The sequence below is a fragment of the Cnephaeus nilssonii genome (assembly GCF_951640355.1).
Source record: "Cnephaeus nilssonii genome assembly, chromosome: 22".
NCBI classification, from domain to species: domain Eukaryota; kingdom Metazoa; phylum Chordata; class Mammalia; order Chiroptera; family Vespertilionidae; genus Cnephaeus; species Cnephaeus nilssonii.
The window spans coordinates 4,857,692-4,872,668 of record NC_137093.1 but is presented as its reverse complement, the minus strand read 5'-3'; the positions used below and the strand labels follow the sequence as shown (position 1 = coordinate 4,872,668).

Genomic DNA, 14,977 nt, shown 5'->3' with positions numbered 1-14,977 from the left:
TACAGAACACCCTAACTCTTGGGAGTGACAAGCTACTCAAAGAAGGAGTTACCCACCCAGGTCTGAAGCGGCTAACTAAAACCCTCAGCCACCTTGTGAAATACCAGGAAGAACTGGAATCAGAACCTGGGCTTAAATCAAACTCCACAAACATAGAGTTAGAGCTAGGAGGATCCTTACTAACCCAGTAGTGCAGCTATTTATTTGATGGATAAGGAAACAGAGCGAGAGAGGTTAAGTGAGTTGCCCAAAGCCACACAGCTGGTCTGGGAGAGAGCCAGGGCCAACCTCAAGCCTACCAATTTGTTTCTGGGGCTCTTCCCCCATACCAGACGACCTCTGGACCCAAACTCCAAAACTAGAACCAACTTACTGACCAGTGAACTAAACCCACTTAAAAAAAAGTAGAAACCTGTTATACCTATAGCTAAACCCGTGTAATTACTAAACTGGTATATCTGCACATTTCATAATGAAACAAGTATTTCATCCGGATGATGTCATGGACTTGAATCCAAGAAGTGTTTATTTCAAAGGTTCATTATGTTTATTTTTAAAGCATAGAGGAGAACTAGCTCAAGCTGAAGAGACTACACTAAACAAGTCTCTGCTCAATCTCAAATCCAGAAGTAGAAACTGATCAATGCAGCAAAATTGCAACTGACAAGTGAACATCCCCTCTCTAGAGGTGGCTCTAAAATCTCCCAGATATTTCTTTTTTAACGTATTTTTATAGATTTCAGAGAGGAAGGGAGAGGGAGAGAGAGAAACATCAATGATGAAACAGAATCACTGATTGGCTGCCTCCTGCACACACCCTACTGGGGATCAAGCCCATAACCTGGGCACGTGCCCTTGACTGGAATCGAACCAGGGACCCTTCAATCCGCAGGCCAACGTTCTATCTACTAAGCAAAACCGACTAGGGCTCCCAGACATTTCTTTAAACACAGCTCATCCCTGTTTAAACTTTCAAAAGAAGAAATATAAGCCTATCTCAGAGGCGGAAACCAATATTAGAGCTTTTTACCTGGAGATCAAGCTCCTACACAGATTTGAAAGTTTCCCCTAGCTGTTTGGGAAGGAGGCGGATGCCCGTGCCCAATGACAGGTTTGTCAGCACTGAAGCAAGGGCAGGGGTCATGGGTCCAGAGTCAAGTTTATATAAACTGGACCTTTTAAAGCAGTCCTATCAAAATCATTCCTCCATGATTTCAGATATATAGTATCAGGTTCTGGTTCTGGGTCCTCTTGGAATAAAACTTTGTCCTTGAAGGTGTAATAGGAGGGAGAGGCCAGAATTTGTCATGCAGATTGAGCTGGTGCTCCCAGAGGCTCAGGAAGAAATGACACAAACATAAGCTGGACAAAAGGGAAAGCCTGAGACAGTAATGCTGCCCTAAAAGCTAGGTCACCTGCCGCGGGGACGGGGGAAGCATCTCACCTCGGAAGCAGGCCAGCATACACTGCAGGTAGGCGTGCCTCACTGCGGAGGTGGAGGTTTTAAGGCTGAAGGCTTTCTTGAACCACTCGGTGAGCTTCTTGGGCACCTCCGTGGTGAAGCGATTACACCAGAGAGCCAGGACAGAGACGGCGTGCACCAAGGTGCCTTCGTGAACTAGGGCAAGCAGAAGTCCGTCAGCCCGACATCTCAGACCTGCATCACATCATGGCGGGCAGCGCAGAAAGCAAGCAGGAGTACAAGGGAGCGGGAGCCGACGCTCCGGGCAGGAGTGCCTTCAGGAGGGGCTCATGGCAGGCTCTGATGGGGAGTACCGGGTCCAGCCTGGGTCCCCACCGATGCTCACCAACTGCACAGAATTACCTTCTTGCTGGAGGAACGGGATGAACAGCTCAGCCACGGTCCCATTCAGGACTTGACTGGAAGGCCCAGACACCACGTGATGACTGACACTCCCGATCCCTAGAAGGCAGGAGACTCCTGCTCAACTCCTCGCCACCACAAAACACCAACGCGGGAGCCTTCCTGCCGCTGCCCTCCTCCCCAGCGCCAAGCCTCTCCTCTGGCCATCACTGCTCCTCCTCCCATCCCCCCTGCAGAAGCCAGGCCTCCCGCTGGATTTCAACAGGGCCCGCATGCCAGGCAGGCAGGCAGCAGTCCTGGGAGCCAGCTGGGATGTCCCAGGATGTCAGAGGAGTCAAGATCCAAAGAAGGACTCGCCTCCCTAACAGTTACTTACACCTCATCCACCACCACCCACCCCAGGACCTGCGGAGAAATTCTGTACCTGAGAGGACGCTGGTCTTCTGGGCTACAACAGTTAGTTTTCCCTCCGAGCCTGAGAGGAGAGATGGCAAACATTCAAAATTCACATCTGTCACCTATCATCATGTGTGTGATATCAAGATGCAGCTTCTGATTCCAGAAGTAACCTATTGTGAAGCTGGGTTTAAAATAATATTTACTAGCTTTCTCCCCCTAAAAAAGATTTAGAGAAAATCTGAGAAACAGAAAAATGTCAAGAAAAACATTTAAAAACCACCCCATGGCCACAAAGGCTTGCTCACCTCCAAGGATAGCGAACAGGTGCCTGGTCACGGCCTCCATCGCGGAGGAGTCACTGCACTGGCGGGCCAGGTTCCGCAGCGCCAGCACCGCCTCGTCCATCAGGCGGGGACTGTTGGACCTCAGCTGACCTGGACACACAGACAGCCGCTGCTCAGAAGCTGCTCAGAGCTGAGGACCCAGGCTCTTATCTTTGCCTTTCCCATGTTCCCGGCTCTTCCATCCTAGCTCTAGTTCTCACAAAGGATCTCTGGGAAGAAACTATGCAGGTGCCGTTTAGGGTAAAGCCTCTTTCTAACCTGAGCTGTCCCCTTGCCCATTTTTACAGTAACTGGGACAAGGACAACCAAAACCCAAGGTGCCATTCTCGGGGCTGGGGAGGGGTCGGGACACTCACCAGCCAGTCCTTTCACGATGTCCAGGGCGTACTGGCTGAGGTCGAGAGTCACTGATGCCAGCAGACTGGAGATAGCTGAGGGGGACAGAAAGTACTGACCATGTCAGTCACAGATGTAACACCCATTTTTGGCCTGCTCCCCACAAACACTACCCGGCCTGCTGTCTAGACACACAGAACTGTGACTACTCTTCATCTCTTTATGGCCACCTGAGTGCTCACACCTTTGCCCCAAAGCTCTGCTGCAGAGCTGTACACTGCCCCGTCCCAATCAGCAAAAAAGTGTCCCTCTAGCATTCCACCTACACCTTTTAGCAAGATAAATAAAGTCAGAGACTCAACCCTCGCATCCTATGGTTTTAAGTGCCACCTCCACACCAAGTTCAAACTATCTAGAGCAGAGGTTCTTAACTTGAATGGTCTCCAGAAGGTTCTTGGACCTCTAAAACTGTATGCAGTATTCAAAGCCGATACACTGTTGTGCTTTCTTCTGGAAGAAGGCCGTGACTTTCAACATATTCTGAAAGGGTCCCTGATCTCCCTCCCAAAGTCCCAGTGAGGAAGAAGACAGTGAACACATCCCTCACCCCAGTCCCAAAGCTTCCTGCTGCCAAGTGTCAGGGGTGCTGCTTATCAGGCACTGCCTCCCTCCCACTGCCCCGTTTGGCAACAACCTACTTTCAATGACATTCTCGGGACTCCTCAGTAGGGACTTCTGGATGGTGGGCAGTATCAAATCCTTAAATTCCGAGTGGGACATGTATCGGAGCAGAGGGGCACAGTTATCCTAGAAGGAGAAAGGAGTCAAGCGCAGCCCTCACGTGAACAGACCAAGAATCCAGGACAGCTCTGACCCACAGAATTGAAAGTGGGGTTGAGCTTGTCCAGGTGAGTACGCCCCACCTCTCACTCACCAACAGATACTTCTGAGGCTTCACTTTGCTCATCAGGATGTTCTTCACATAAAAATCCAGCAGGGCACTCTAGAGAATACAAAGACCTGGTGACATTCTGAATATCTCATCCCTGGCCTGCGACGTCCCTCTAGTGGGAGTGTCTCCAAAAAAAAATACAAATCAGCGCCCCAAATTTCACAGTGTCAAGCAAAGAGGTACCACAAGTCCAAAGTTCTTGGCATGGCTCGCAAGGCCTGCCTGCTACCTGGCCGACCGGCTGCATCTCACACCTCCCTATCCCACTCAAGACTCTCCAACCCCACTGGCCGCCTCCCAGACTGCTTTCTCTGCCCAAAATGCTCTTTCTCACCTCTCGACCTTGCTAAGGCTTATTCACTGTTTAGGTCCCTTCATTAGAGATGTGTTGCCTGACCCATAACCTAAGTAAGGTCCCCGGTTACAGAGTATCATGGCTCCTTGCATTTTCCCTGTGTGTGTATCAGACATAACCAGGGCAGGGATCGCAGCTCCATGCTCACCACTGCATCCCAACACCTGGCACAGCGTTTGGCATATGGCAGCTGCTCAGCTGTGGGAGAATGAATGACCGCATGAACAGGCTATCCTCTCAAAACTATGCCAGGATTCTCCCCAAACCAGACATGGTGCAAAAACTTTCCAACTTCTCAAAGTTCATGGAGAAAGGCCAGGGTCCTGAGTGAGAAAGCCAAGCTCCAGACAAGGCCAGCAGCTGGGGCCAACAGGACAAATCCAATTCCCCCTCCTCCCTTCCAGGGAGTCCACTTGCCTTGTGCTGGTTGACCACGTCCATCTCCTTGTGGCTCGTGCAGAACTGCACCAGCAGCCCCAGCATGCCTGCGTAGTTCTGGTTGGGTTCTAGGCTGAGAATGGCTGATAAGTACTGTTCCACCAGGCTGGGGTTCTGAGGAGGAAGAGTGTAAAGCAGATGATGATGATGATGATGAGCACCTGGGGTGGCACAGAAGAAGCAATGCCCACCACCCCCTGCTGCCTCCTGTCACCTCTTTCCACAGCTTGGTGAGCTTTTTCACGGCGCCATCCACGGCGTGCTTGTGGGAGCCACCCAGCACCTCCAGCAGGAGCAGGCACTGCACCTCCACCTGCCAGGAAGGAGGGGCTCGGGTCAGGATGTGACACGGGAGTGGAGGTTGTATGGCCTCCCAGCTTGGCCCAGACCTGCGTCAGGCCTGCAAATCCTGGGCTCATCTCCACTAGGCCTCTCCCACTGGCCTCCAGGCCTCCACCCCTCTGCAATGACCTCTGTTCACTCAAGCACTTCCTTAATAAATATTGGTTGAGCACCCACTATGAGTCAAACAATGAAAATACATGGAGTCCAACACAGGCATGGTCCCTGCTTCCATGTACCTTAGAGTCAAGAGGAAGAAAAGGGTATTAAACAAATAAATACACAGTGAATATATATTTCCAGAGAAGTGCCATGCAGGAAAAGAACAAGCATCCTCTTTTATATATTTATCTGCCTCAACTTTTACTTTATTTATTCCACAAACACTTACTGAACATTGACTGAATGGCAGGCACTGTGCTAGGCACTGTGGATACAGAAGAGGAAGACCCACCAGTAAGATGATCCAGCCAGTGTAGGGCTCACTGTCCAATCCAGAATGAAGCACAGAATCCGTACTCAACTAAAAACACCTCAGAGACTTCATGTGCCTCAACTGCCACGGACACGGGTGAGCAGTGTGACCTGCCACCCTGAGAAAAAGGGCAGCTGAAGAAGTGTGCCCAATTCCACATGCATGTGTACAAAATGGCATCTGTACAAGGTTATTTACTGCAACGTGTTTTTATAACAGCAAAAGACTGTAAACAACATAAATGCCTATCAAGAAGGCATTTGTAGATCTAGTTATATAAAGGATTAATAAACAGTCATACAGAACAAAGAACTCGTGATGTAAAAACTATGTACTACTCTGAAACAAATTCCAAGATTGACTAAAGAGAAGAAACAAGGTGATCTACATTACCAGTGGTATAAAATCTATTTGGTCATATATACAAAGAATATATCTACACGCCCCAGCCGGTTTGGCTCAGTGGATAGAGTGTTGGCCTGCAGTCCGAAGGGTCCCAGGTTCGATTCCCGTCAAGGTCACATACCTAGGTTGCAGGCTCTTCCCCAGCCCAGGCCCTGGTTGGGGTACGTGCAGGAGGCAACCAATCGATGTGTTTCTCTCACATTGATATTTCTTTCACTCTCTCTGAAAATCAATGGAAAAATATCCTCGGGTGAGGATTGAAAAAAAAGAATATATCTACACACATAAGGAACTCTATTTTTTTTCTGTTAACTTTGACTTTGGAACATAAGAAACTCTTAAGAGAGGGGTCCCAGGTGGCAGGGGAAAAAAGCTGGGAATGAAACCAGTATATCCTTCTATGCTTGTTGAACTTTGAACCATTTATTGCTTTAATTAAAAGGAATTTTAAATTTTAATTAAAATAATAAGCTTGCTGAAACCGGTTTAGCTCAGTGGATAGAGCGTCGGTCTGCGGACTGGAAGGTCCCAGGTTCGATTCTGGTCAAGGGCATGTACGTTGGTTGTGGGCACATCCCCCGGTGGGGGGTGTGCAGGAGACAGCTGGTCAATGTCTCTCATTGATGTTTCTAGCTCTCTGTCCCTCTCCCTTCCTCTCTGTGAAAAATCAATAAAATATATTAAAAATAATAATAATAATAATAATAATAATAAGCTTGCTGATATTGCAATCAGAACTATACTGCTGTTCCCTCTTCCTGGAATGCTCTAACCTCAACCTGGGCTTGGTTTGTCTCTCATTAGCCTTAGGGTATCTGCTCAAATGACCTCTTCTGAGAGGCCTTCCTCCCACCATCACCCCCCACCACACTGTCTCCTCCTACCTACTTTTCTGCTGCATGACTTTACACCTTGCCATCGGCTTTCTCCACAAGAGCACAATTCTGAGAGAGCAACATCCTGTAACATTGCCTGCTGCAGCCCAAGTGCCCAGCCCCGAGGACAGTGGTCGCCAACCGGTGGTCTGCGGACACTGGTGGTCCGTGAGGTCTGAAAGGTTGGCGACCACTGCCCTAGAAGGCCCTCAAGTAGCTGAGCAACTGAATGAACTACACTTTGTCAACATTGGCAACGAGCAAAGGATTCAAGACACCGAAAAATTAAACATGGTCTCAAGCTCCTGACACATGCTGTCCCATAAACACAACATTCCGGGTTAGCCTCTCCCACTGACTAACCCACGGGCATACTTACCTTGGATAATGGTTATAAGCGTTCCCTGCAGATGAGCCAAGGAGGGAGCTCATGATGAACCATCTTGTAAGGAGGCCTTTTGTTAACAATGAAACGCACATTCTGAAGGGAGTTCAAGTCCAGCATACCCACCACCTGAGAGGCTTCCGTGTTCCTATCCTTTAATCCTTACCGACGGCCATTCACGGTCATCCCCAGAAGTGTGCTGCATAACCTCCCAAGGACAAGGCCATCAATATGTCCTACTGCAGAGGCCACTTTGCATTTATCCGCGTGGCCTAAGTTTCTACACACCTGGTCTGAGCCCATCTTCATGCCATTCTTTGAGATGGGTGGGGTGAGTGGTACTTTTCCCCATTTTGCAGGTAAGGAAACAAGCTTAGAAGTTAAGTACTTGGCCAAATCTCATGGCCAACAATGAGATCCGCACCACACTTCTCAGACTCCTTTTCACTAAACTGTAAGTCCATTCCTCTTGCCTTCCTCTAAGCCAGTGGTCGGCAAACTGCGGCTCGTGAGCGCAGTTTGCTGCTCTGTTGACTAATGAGTTTGCCGACCACTGCTCTAAGCATAGCTAGACATTCAAAAGAACCGCCCAGCCCGGCTGGTGGGGCTCAGTGATTGAGTGTTGACCTAGGCACCAGGAGGTCGCCAGTTCGATTCTCAGTCAGGGCACATGCCCAGGTTGTGGGCTCGATCCCCAATGGTGGGGTGGGGGTAGGGGTGGTTGTGGGGGTGCAGGAGGCAGCCAATCAATGTCAATGTTTCTCTTTCATCGATTGTCTCTCTCTCCCTCTCTCTCTCTCTCTCTCTCTCTCTCTCTCTCCCCTTTACCCCTCTCCAACCCCTTCCACTCTCTCTAAAAAAAAAAATCAATGGAAAAAAATCCTTGGGTGAAAATTAACAAAAGGAAAAAAAAAAAAAAAAGAAAGGAGAGAATTTAAGGGCCAAAACATTTGGCAAGAATTCCATTCTATTAGCCAGTTCAACACTGAAATCCAAACACAGTAAAAGGAATGCTTAGCCAGAAAAAAACAAAATGATTCAAATAGATGAATGTTATTATGCTGCTCTCATGCCCATCCACCAAAGTCACACACCTCAGGACAGTCCCACGTGCCTGGTCACCAGCACCAAGAGAGCACGTTGCACAGAGAATGTGCCTGAACACACCCCAGCTCTGACCACGACTCCAAAGACCGGAGGAACCTACCAGCTTGTTCCAGATGTCCCCCTGCCGCTTGGCTCTCGAGGGAAAGACGATGCGCACCAGAAGGCAGGTCCAGGACAGGGCCAGCAGGGCGGCCGAGCCGCTGCTCTTACTACAGAGGGGAGGAGAGGGCAGGCAAGAGGTGAGTCAGAGCAGCCTCCATCTTAAGGACAAATGGTCAGCACAAGGCCCTGCTTGGTACGCAGGACCCTCCCTTGATCTACAACTGGGCAGAACTTGAAACCAGCTGCCCGGAAACCATCTGTGACAACTCAGGACAAAGAGTGCAGGCCTCCTCAGCCAAACTACCAGCTTTTTGCACGCACAACTATAAAAACAAAAAGAAAAAGATGGTTTCTCCCACTCCCTGCCTGGTGGGCACCTGGTTTCCCCTCCTGCCATCCTGGCTCCTCCCTCCATTCAGAAGGCAGACTGCCGGCACCATTCAGAGCTGCAAAGGGGAAAGGGACAGGCATGCTGACACCTGCTCAGGGCAGCTCCCCTGCACCAGATTCTCCCGGATAGGACTCCATCAACCCCCTGTGGGCCACCACCTTGAAAACTTACCTGGGGACGCCGGCCTTGGAGCCAATGCCTGAAGACTGCAGAGAGTGCAGAAGGTTCTTAGCAGTGGCTTCCGGCTGGGCCTCAGCCAACTGCTGGATGGCTGCCTGCAGGGCCCTGCGGGAGGCTGCATCTCTAGGGGGAGGAATGAAGGTGACGAGTGAGCATGTGGACGTGGGGAGGGGCACGGCAGCTTAGGCCAAGCGCTGGTCTTTCTCAGGAAAATCGGGCTGCACTGTATTCCAGAGGATCGCAGACGATGGGATTAGGAAATAACCAGATAAATCTACCACCTCCAGGGATTCTGGAAGCAGCTAATAGGGGCGAATAAGCCATTAAAGCTGTAAGGGTAACACCCACATTTAACAAACACTATGGGCCTCCAACGAGGCCAAGGCTTTTGTGTGCAGGACTGATGCACTCACAGCATGGCAGGCACTTCACACTTTCTAACCACCACCTATGAGGTAGGTAATAGCATCATCCCATCTGCATCTGAGGAAACTGAGGCATAGAGAGGTTAAGTAACTTGCCTGGGATCCAACAGCTAGGATGTGACACAGCCCAGACTGGACCCAGGCAATTGGGCGCTACAGCCTGCGCTCTAACCACTACCCTCCACCACCACCTCTCTGCACAAAGTGCTCCGGACACGGGGCCTTTGGCTGGGACTCACCTGTATCGATGCAGAGTCAAGCAGAATAACTTGCAGAGCCCTTTCACTGCTCCCTCTGGCAGATCTGAAACCAAAGATTACACAGACCAGTCCATGAAAACTACCTCGTGAACATCTGCCTGAGCCAAGCACTGTCAGACATGATCTCTGCCCACTGGACACTCCCTGTTCATTTGAGAGAGAATTCCCAAGAGGAAAAAACAATGACAAATAGGACGTTAGGAAAATACGTGGTATAGAAAAGCTCGCAGGTGGACATTTGTTAAATGAATAAAACTAAGGCAATACAGTAGCCTCAAAATTTACCATGCTATTGAGTGGAGGTGCTAGCGTCCTGGGACTATTCTGCTTCTCCATCGGGATGCTGGTTACAGGGTGTGTTTCGTTTGCGATCATTCAGTGAGCTGTTTGCTTATGCTATGGGCACTTTTCTTTAGGTATATCCTAACAAACAGTTTTATGACCTGGGACAAAGACTAAAGTACTATGAGGGATAGAAAAGTGGAGTAGTTTCTGAAGGTTTTAAGGACGCAGACGCTTGGCCTAATAGATTAGGAGGCTATGGGGAAAACGGAAAGGGACGTCCGTGCTGAGTGGCGTTAAGCACGGGGGTAAGAATGCACAATGCCTGTTCAGGACACAGGAGGAGAAATAACAACACCCAACACTTCAAAGTGCCAGGTCCTGCTCTAAGCACTTCCCACACATTAACCTATTTAACCCCCATGAGATGGGCACTGTGATTTTAAGACGAAGAAACCAAGACACAGGAAACCAAGCAGGCCAGCGGAGTGAAAGAGACTTTGACTGAACACTAGTGCTCACTAATGGAAAGCCGACCTGGGACGGCTCTGCATCCAGACTGAAGCACGCAGACGAGAAGGAGCAGGGGGTGCACAGGAGGGGAATGTGAGCTGCAGTGGAAGACAGCTAAGGTGGAGGCACCGAGAGCAGGAGGCCCACAAGGGCTGGCGCAGTGCCCACACTTCAGGGACATGCATGATGAAGGGGAAGTGAAGAAGGGGCAGAGACCCGTTCCCCCAGGCCCAGAACACTGTATTGTTCCACTGGACTTGGGGCTATTTCAGTAACCGAGGAAAAGAGTAACAGGGGTCAGAGACAGGTTGCAGCTAAGAGAACACTAGAAACAGCTAATATACACCAGGACCTTACCACAGCTGGCCACGCACTGTGCTAAGCACCATCCATACATGTTCTGCTCACTCACGCCTCACACCAACCCTGTGAGGGAGGCACTACTGCTCTTGCCAGGCTCAAAGCAAGGAGTCAGGCTCAGACGGGTTAAGTAGCTTGAACCAGGTCACATGGCCTATAAGTGGATGAGCCCTGGCTAGAACACGAGCCCGTCTGACCCCAGAGCCGAGCCCTTCATCACTGGCTGCTGCACCCGAGGCCCGTGACTGGAAAGATCAGGCACAGGAGATGCTGCATCAGCGAGTATCAGGGTTCAAGTACAAGAAGGCAGGACTGAGGTGAGCATCAGGGAGGCCTCGGGCAGGCTGGGCTGAGCCATGCTGACCAACGACATTTGAATCAGACTGCTCTGAGAAAGTCTTAACCCCTCGGCCTGGCTGGAAATATCCTCCCCTACCTTTAGTTAACTCACTTGGTTACCTGCTACGCTAACACAAGGAGAGGCCAGAATAATGACCACTATGCAATGGCTCCTGCTTATACTCGGAAAATTAGAAAATTGAGAACTAACGATTTTGTGTGGGAGTAGTTAACTTCCCACAATCAGCTTGCATATCAAAGACTAGAAAACATTTTACAAATATAATTCACCCTGAACAATAGAATTTCAGGGTGAATGAAGAGTAAAATCTCCCTAAAAGATCTTAGAAGTTCATGAACTTCACCCATACACGTCGAACTCCTTACTCCATAAAATGGGGAAGGTGTGGTGTCCAGCAGTCAGCCAGCAGTGGGCGCAGCCATGACAGTTCAGAAGATGTGTACAGACAGCAACTTGTCACACGACAGCCTTTTCTAACTACAACCGTGTTGAAAAAAGTGATCGGGAAGACTTTTGAAAGTGCCATAAAAGTCACACACTGAAGCATTAAGACATGGGAGACTCTCTTAGATGCTCACAAATAGCAATTTACTTCACTTACACACCATTTTAACAAGCTTGGGTATGTTACCAGGAGACAGCAGAAGCAACCAATGAGAACTTGGGTGAAAGAGTGGTAAAAAGTGGGCTCTTGCCAAAACCGGTTTGGCTCAGTGGATAGAGCGTCGGCCTGCGAACTGAAAGGTCCCAGGTTCAATTCCAGTCAAGGGCACGTACCTTGGTTGTGGGCACATCCCCAGTAGGAGGTGTGCAGGAGGCAACTGATCAACGTTTCTCTCTCATTGATGTTTCTCTCTATCCCTCTCCCTGTAAAAAATCAAAAAAGCAATAAAATGTATTTTTTAAAAAAAGTGGGCTCTTGAGTAATCCTATCCTATCTAATAAAGAGGTAATATGCAAATTGACTGTCACACCCTCACAAGCTGGTTGCCTACAACCAGGCTGGCAGGGGGGTTAGTGAGGGATGACCAAACAACTGAACAAGCAGGCTATGTGGGGTGACCAGGCCGGCAGGGGGGTTAGTGAGGGACAACCAAATGACTGACCAGCAGGCTGCATGCGGTGACCAGGCCGACGGGGGGTGGGGGTGGGGGGCCATGAGGGGCAACCAGGCCAGCAGGGGGGGGTACAGTTGGGGGGTGACCAGGTCAGCAGGGGGGGCAGTAAGAGGCAACCAGGCCGGTGGGGGGGGGGGGGGTCAGTTAGGGGCGACCAGGCCAGCGGGGGGGGGAGGGCAGTTAGGGGCGACCAGGCCAGCAGGGGATCGGGCCTAAACCAGCAGTCGGACATCCCTCGAGGGGTCCTGGATTGGAGAGGGTGCAGGCTGAGGGGACCCCCGCCCTGTGCATGAATTTCATGCACCGGGCCTCTAGTCCTATATAATAAAAGGCTAATATGCAAATCAACTGAACGGCAGAAAGACCAGTCACTATGATGCACACTGACCACTAGGGGGCAGATGCTCAATGCAGGAGCTGCCCAGCTGCTCCCTGGTGGTCAGTGTGCTCCCACAGGGGAAGTGCCGCTCAGCCAGAAGCCCTGAGCCGGGCTCATGGCTGGCAAGCACAGCGGTGGTGGCAGGATCCTCTCTCACCTCCGCAGCAGTGCTAAGGATGTCCGACTGACGGCTTAGGCCCGCTTCCCGGAGGATGTCCGACTGATGGCTTAGGCCCGCTTCCCCACCCCTGCCCGAGTGTATGAATTTCGTGCACCGGGCCTCTAGTGAGAAGTAAAAGCTGACACAAAGGGAGAGTCAACATTCTATACCCACAGTTCTCAAACTTCAGCAAACACAAGAATCATCGTGTGGGCTTGTTAAAACACAGATGCTGTGATTCCCCTGCTCCCCCAACCTCTCCCAATCTACAGTTTCTGAATTGGTGTTGCTGGGGTGGAGCTGAGAATTTGTATCTCAAACAAGTTCTGAGGTGATGCTGCTGCTGCTGGCCTGGGGACCACACTTTGAGAACCACTGTTGTATTGCAAAAACACCAAAGGAAACTCAAAACTAATTAGGATTGATTGGATGAAGTCTTACATACCCCAATAGGTTGCAGGGCTAGCCCTCCATTATGGTACAAAATAGGGATGACTGTATGTGCTTAGCATTTCCTAAAATGTGGTCCCCATACCCTGAACAGGTTTTAAAAAAAAGAGGGGGAGGGGGACGTTCAAGGAAAACATGGGATTAAAGAAAGATTAATAAAATTAAAGCACCTCCCTGGAATATGTTGTGAATCTCCCAGTGGGCATTAGAAAATGTGACGTGTCCCACACGTAATGGATTCTGGGATCCTTTACTGGCCAACCACCTGCTACCATCTTGCTGAGTTCCACAGAACACCGACTGGGAAAATGTTTTTGCATCTGGTAAATTACTTAAGAAAGATTGTTGGTATCTTTTAGAACTATTTCTAATCAAAAACGCTTAAAACTGTAAAAAGCTTTGGTATCTAAATGGATAAACTCTCCACTAACACTACTGTTTCAATGCAGATTATAACAAGCAAATACAGAAAGTCAAAGCAGAACTTATTACAAGGAGGGGGAAAGAAGGCCTTGGTTCTAAACAGAGAACACAATTTATTTTGAAATGGAATCATCTCTAGGCCATATGGATGGAAAACAAATACCTTTTCCAGCAACACATTTTCCCAGTTCACTGAGGATTTCTCTCCGTTCCTTCACACTGGCTGTTGTCACCTTCCCTGCAAAACGCTTTAGTGTCTCAGAAACCTGTGAAGACCAAGCCCACAGAGAAAGTTTCACCAGTCAGACTACAAAACGGTGAATGTGTACGTGCAGAATTCAGGGAAGAGCTCTCTAACCCTGGGCTTCTCAGCCTCCACTACTGACACTTTGGGCGGGGTAACTCTTTGTAGTGGGCGGCTTTCTTTATCAGCACTCCTGGCCTCCACCCACTAGCAGTCCACTCCTTCCACCCCAGGTGTAACGATCCAAATTGCCTCCAAATGTTGTCAAATGTCTCAAATCATCCCTAGTTGAAATGTATTGCTTTAACCCAGTGGTCGGCAAACTCATTAGTCAACAGAGCCAAATATCAACAGTACAACGATTGAAATTTCTTTTGAGAGCCGAAAACTGACTTTTGCGCATGGGCCACGAAGTTTCAATCGCACTGTATGTGCGCGCCCGCACGTGTTATTTTGTGGAAGAGCCACACTCAAGGGGCCAAAGAGACGCATGTGGCTCGCGAGCCTCAGTTTGCCGACCACTGCTTTAACCCAACAAGATCAATGTATCTTAAACCTGAACCAAAAGAGGTAAGACAAAAGTCAAAAACCTCAGGATAGAAAATATCTGTTCAGAATCATGCAAATTCTAGTGAGGACCTGCTATGTGCCATGTATGTCCCCTTTATATTATCTCACTTGAACCTCCCACAAGGGGCACATCAGTACCTTGGCAAGTCAGTAGCAGGGCATAGCACAGTAGCTAAGGGGTGAAGAAAGGTTAAAAGAGTGAATCCCAGCTCTGCCTCTTACTAGCTGTGGACACTTAAGTCAAATTATGTCATCTCCTTGGTCTTCAGTGTCTCCATCTACACAACACAGATAATAGCATCTACCTCATGACTGTTATGGCTCATATGAGTACATCCATGTGAGATAACGTGTGAGAGCATTTATCTCATCCCAAGCCCAGAGCTGGCTACTACTACCAACCCGCCTTCGAGGCAGACAGCAGCAACCCCATTTTACAGGTGGCAAAGGAACTAACTCCGAGAAGGAAATCATTGCCCAACTGGAGTTGAGAACCACAGCACCTGCATTTTTAAAACTAA

At 49.4% G+C, this 14,977-nt stretch overlaps 1 protein-coding gene across 1 annotated transcript in view; it reads right to left on the bottom strand.

Annotated features, from left to right (window-relative positions):
* GCN1 (GCN1 activator of EIF2AK4) overlaps nt 1–14,977 on the bottom strand; it is a 66,770-nt gene that overhangs the window by 49,050 nt on the left and 2,743 nt on the right. The window contains exons 2-14 of the mRNA XM_079763288.1: nt 13,806–13,908; nt 9,576–9,639; nt 8,903–9,034; nt 8,339–8,447; nt 4,864–4,962; nt 4,629–4,763; nt 3,839–3,907; nt 3,603–3,711; nt 2,925–2,999; nt 2,530–2,658; nt 2,250–2,300; nt 1,826–1,924; nt 1,445–1,618 (exon numbers count right to left, since the gene is read on the bottom strand). Of these exons, the coding sequence (XP_079619414.1) occupies nt 1,445–1,618; nt 1,826–1,924; nt 2,250–2,300; nt 2,530–2,658; nt 2,925–2,999; nt 3,603–3,711; nt 3,839–3,907; nt 4,629–4,763; nt 4,864–4,962; nt 8,339–8,447; nt 8,903–9,034; nt 9,576–9,639; nt 13,806–13,908 (1,348 nt within the window). The remainder of the gene's footprint in view (nt 1–1,444; nt 1,619–1,825; nt 1,925–2,249; nt 2,301–2,529; nt 2,659–2,924; nt 3,000–3,602; nt 3,712–3,838; nt 3,908–4,628; nt 4,764–4,863; nt 4,963–8,338; nt 8,448–8,902; nt 9,035–9,575; nt 9,640–13,805; nt 13,909–14,977) is intronic.